A 4440-nucleotide genomic window follows, 5' to 3' on the forward strand; every position below is an offset into this window, starting at 1 on the left:
TGAATTCCTGGAATAGCCTAAATATTGTTAATAGCGAAAATATGTTAACTGAAATCCATTTTAATCTGCTTAGCTGATCCTGTCTATTTTTTATGAAAGTCGCCTGCTATCATTCTGCTTGTATGACTTTTCTTTTTTCTTTGTCAGTACAATGTACTCAGTAATCTGAACACCTAGAGGAACATTCAAAGGGATAAATTGAATGCCCAGGCAGGATTATCATCACGATGGCATCATTACATCATCGCTTCCATCGTAGCCACGTGGGGCAGGGGGTGGGGCAGATGCACTAGGTGAGAGTACAGGTGTATGTGGAGAGCGGACATCTTTCAGTGCGAGCGCGATCAGCGAGAGAGGAGGCGCCACACGTAAAGCTCCACAGAACTCCTTGTATGTAGCTCACGTAGCTCTTCTTGATCTCTGTACGAACCGCAGCTGAACGTCCATCCGAGGCGCCCCGTTTTTAAACCTATTGGTGTGTGTTTCAGGGGAAAATTACCGGTATTCCGTAAAATTCACGCCCAACTTTCAATTATCACGCCCAGTACAACCCTAGTATTCTCCATATATTCGACGACATGGAATTTTAATTGAATACTCGCTATAATTTGAACGTGAAGTAACCAGGCAACATCTTTTAGCTTGTTGACTGTTGTTCTGGCATATCACCGAGCGCCCGGAAAGAGGAATCCATTTCAGCTTCACGATGGCCGGCTGGTCTGCATCAATTCCTGTCTTCTCCGTCATCAGCTGTTTCACTATTTTACTAGATATTGGTAAGATTTTTTTCTTTAAATAGAAAATAGCGAATCAGCGATCATCAGTCGTTTCTAGGTAGGCTGCCATCAAGCTTTGTGGTTGGTATAACCACAAAGCTATCTAATTTAGATCTAACTAAGGCAAAATTTTGAAGTGATGAACAAAGTGCAGGTGCAGTGGATCAAGTTCTAACGTTATACACAATTTCCATAAATTATGAATATTTTACATTTATAAGAATAGAGATGTGTGTTTGCTTTCATACGTGCTTGTGTGTTTTTATTTCATGTGCAGTGGTCATGGATTCCTATTAAAAAGCACTCCTTAACATCTTTATCCACAAATATTTGCATTGACAGCTTACGTGTGTGCCTCGGACAGCAAATCACAAGTAGTTCAGTCTGAGGTGGATCCCGACTTCCTTGGTCCAGGAAAGGATCCAAGATCAGGACCTAAAGTAGCAACACAAGAACCTTCAATAGAGCCTCCTGTAATCAATGGATCAAGGGAATTCTTCCATTTGCCTGAACAGCCACTGCAGCTAATAAGACCAGATGACTCACATGAGAAACTTGTCCTGGTTAAAGAAAATGTCCAGGTACTGAAATTGTCCCATAACTTGCAGATCTGGACATGGATTTCTCCACTTTACAGTGTTGTAGTGGTTCTAGTTTTCCCACTTTAATTCTATTCGAATAAGGATTTTCATCTCCTTTTAGGACATACATTGAAATTTCATCAGTGTTTTTCTTTAGAATTTAGACAATTATTTTGATGTCTATAAACCCAATCAGTGGTTACTTGTGAATTATTGTTTTATCTCACTACTCAAGTGGATTCCACGTGAACTAATTGTTGTCATGATGAGGTATCAGGTTTGGGAGCTTGTGTGTAGTAGAGTTATAAACACCTAAACTACATGAATTACATCTAATGTGTAGGCCATCAAGAATACATCGATACACCTAAATTTAACCTTGCATTTTTGCCAAGGACTTTCATAGATCTACATCTTGCATTTTGAAGCTCAAGTGTTTTTGTTGAATACAAAATAAATTCTGCTTTCATCATTGCAGTTTTCAATTCTGACCATATAATAATGGGTGTCAGTAGAGTGAAAATTACATTGCTCTTGCTTTTAATGAAAAAGGTCCACCCCTTTTTCCTTCTGATTTTTTTTCCTTCATCTATGTATGCCCAAATCTGTTCTGTTAAGTATTTTGTGGTGTTAATTGTTCTTTTTCTTCAGTATTTGCTCAAAATGAACCAGTCTGTGGCAGTGGTTGCTGTTGTTGGCAAGTACCACTCGGGCAAATCCTTCTTGCTGAACCAGTTGATGGGCAAGAAGAAGAGTGTGGGGTTCAGGGTGGGCCCTTCCCTAAGGCCTGAGACCATGGGTGTTTGGATGTGGGGAAAGGTAAGCGTACAATGTATATCCAGGGAATAATTTTCCTAGTATTGCATTGCTATTTGCTATGCATTTTTACACCACTCCTGCACAAACCAACTTTTGTGTAGCAATTTTCTTCCATAGAAGCATACAGGATATCACTTGGAATATTTTTCATCAGCTGAAATTGCTCATGAAATATAAGTCGGAAAATTATTCCTTGACATCTCATATTCATACTATCTTCCCTCAATAATGATATACTGTATACGCTATAATTTTCGCGTACATAAATTTTCGCGAATTGCCGCTGTCACACATTTTCGCGAGTGGTTAAATTCGCGATTGGGGGACCAGAGAAAATATGAAGTGGCAAAGAAAGTGTGAATTTTCAACTTACTAGCAAATATGAATGATACTAGTTATGCACTGCATGAAAAAAACTTACCAAACTCTGCGAACTAGTAAGTTAGAATTCAATATTTTTGAAGTGGTTAAGTCCATCGCGCTAGATTTCTGACGAGTGGTCCCCTTGCGATAATGGATTGGCTCTCTACAGTATTCGTAAGTAGACGTGGACGTGCGTAAACAAGCTTAGCCAGTATGGTCTGTTCGGTAAGCCGTGACATGGTATACTAGTACTGAAATGTTCCTATCATCAAGGCAAGGGATTCATTTTGGAAGGTAATATTTTCGCGTGTTGTTAATTTCGCGATTAGCTCCCGACTCGCGAAATTCGCGAAAATAAAACCCACGCGAAATATATAGCGTATACAGTAATGTGCAACATATAATTCTTTTTGTGGCTACCAGTGTTGCCCACTTGTGCTCTCGCAGACTTATTTCAAAGAAATCTGGCAAAAGCACATCTGCAAATATTCTCTGTACATGATTTTGGGAAAAGAAGGAAACAATAGCATACTAGTGCAGTTTTGGCAAGTAACCAAAAGGATACTCAGTACTTGATATTTGTACTTAATGACAGCATTTGATCTACCCTACTAGCCTGCACAAATGACACTTGGCTCTGGGGAGGAGGTTGCGGTTATCTTCCTGGATACTGAAGGTAAGAATTTGGATAAGCTGAGAGCATCATCTTGATAACGTCATTAATTTCATTCAGTCAGGGTATCGTTTCATGAAAGTTGTCAGTCTCTGAAAATCACCATGGTAACAGTGACCAGAGCATCTCAGCCAATCAAAACCAAGGATTTTGCTGAAATTGTCAGAGACTGACAACTTATCAGCGCTGACTAAATTAATGAAACACCCCCCAGATTTATAACCATTCAAAAGCAACTTTTTTATGTTGTAAACCAGAATGTTCCGAAGGCAAGCATTGGGTCTTGATTCACCCAATAATGGTCGAGATAAGTTGTGTATTATTTTTTTTCTCTTCAGCAATATCAGCTCAAGATGTTTAAACGAAAAGCTGCAAGAGGAAAAAGCATTATTATTACTGGTAATACCCAAGTTTAACACTGCTACTGGTTGCATCATTCTTCTCCTTCTTAAAAAAAAAAGGAGAAAAAAATGATTTGCTGGCATCGAAGAAAATGCTGAAAAAAACAGTAAAATACTTGCTTGTTTGCCTTATGACATGTTTATATGGTTGGTATGCAGAGTGTTTGTTCCAGAAAACAGTTATTCTTTAAAACCCATTTTTCAGTCTTTTCCCTTAACAAAACAAACAAGATCTATGTCTTTCATTGATTAAAGTCCAGTTGCTATTTCACATAATATGCTGTCCCCAGACCTCTTGTGCAATGTTTTTACCTTTATAGTTGCTAACAGATTATCTATCATTAAAAAATCAATAACAAACTGATATATACTTCCAATTTTTGTTTCAGGATTTGCAGCCAACAATGTTTCTGAGACATACGATGCCAAGGTGTTTGCTGTCTCCGCCCTCCTCAGTTCCTACCTGATTTACAACTCGGTGAAGATCATAGATCAAGCAGATTTGGACTACCTGGAGCTTCTGTCCCGCAGGACACAGGTAAGCAAGATTTGTCTGCCAGCCTGCAGCCAGTAGTGTTGCTGAAGATGTAGAACATCAATGGCAGTAGTCAAACCTGTCTGTAGCGGCCACCCAAGGGAGACAAAAAAGTGGCAATTACAGACAGGTTCTTTAACATGCTTTTTGTCCCCGCCGAACGAGTTCGAGCAGGGGACTATGAAACGGGCTCCGTACGTGTGTGTGTCCGTCCGTCCGTCCGTCCGTCCGTCCGTGTGTCCGTCCGTGTGTCCGTGTGTGCGTCCGTGTGTGATCAAAATCTTCAATTTGC

At 39.7% G+C, this 4440-nt stretch overlaps 1 protein-coding gene across 1 annotated transcript; it reads left to right on the top strand.

Moving 5' to 3' along the window:
* Positions 1-706: 706 nt before the first annotated feature.
* Positions 707-4151, top strand: LOC139713493 (guanylate-binding protein 5-like; the record flags this gene model as incomplete). Its single annotated transcript, XM_071625220.1, has 5 exons — positions 707-776; positions 1119-1357; positions 2009-2176; positions 3155-3215; positions 4003-4151. Coding segments are annotated over exons 1-5 (687 nt in total), but the record flags the coding sequence as incomplete, so codon positions are not given.
* Positions 4152-4440: the final 289 nt, after the last annotated feature.

This window comes from Diadema antillarum, unplaced genomic scaffold, assembly GCF_040938485.1.
Source record: "Diadema antillarum isolate AM-2024a unplaced genomic scaffold, OU_Dant_1.0 seq00001985_RagTag, whole genome shotgun sequence".
Taxonomy (NCBI): Eukaryota; Metazoa; Echinodermata; class Echinoidea; order Diadematoida; family Diadematidae; genus Diadema; species Diadema antillarum.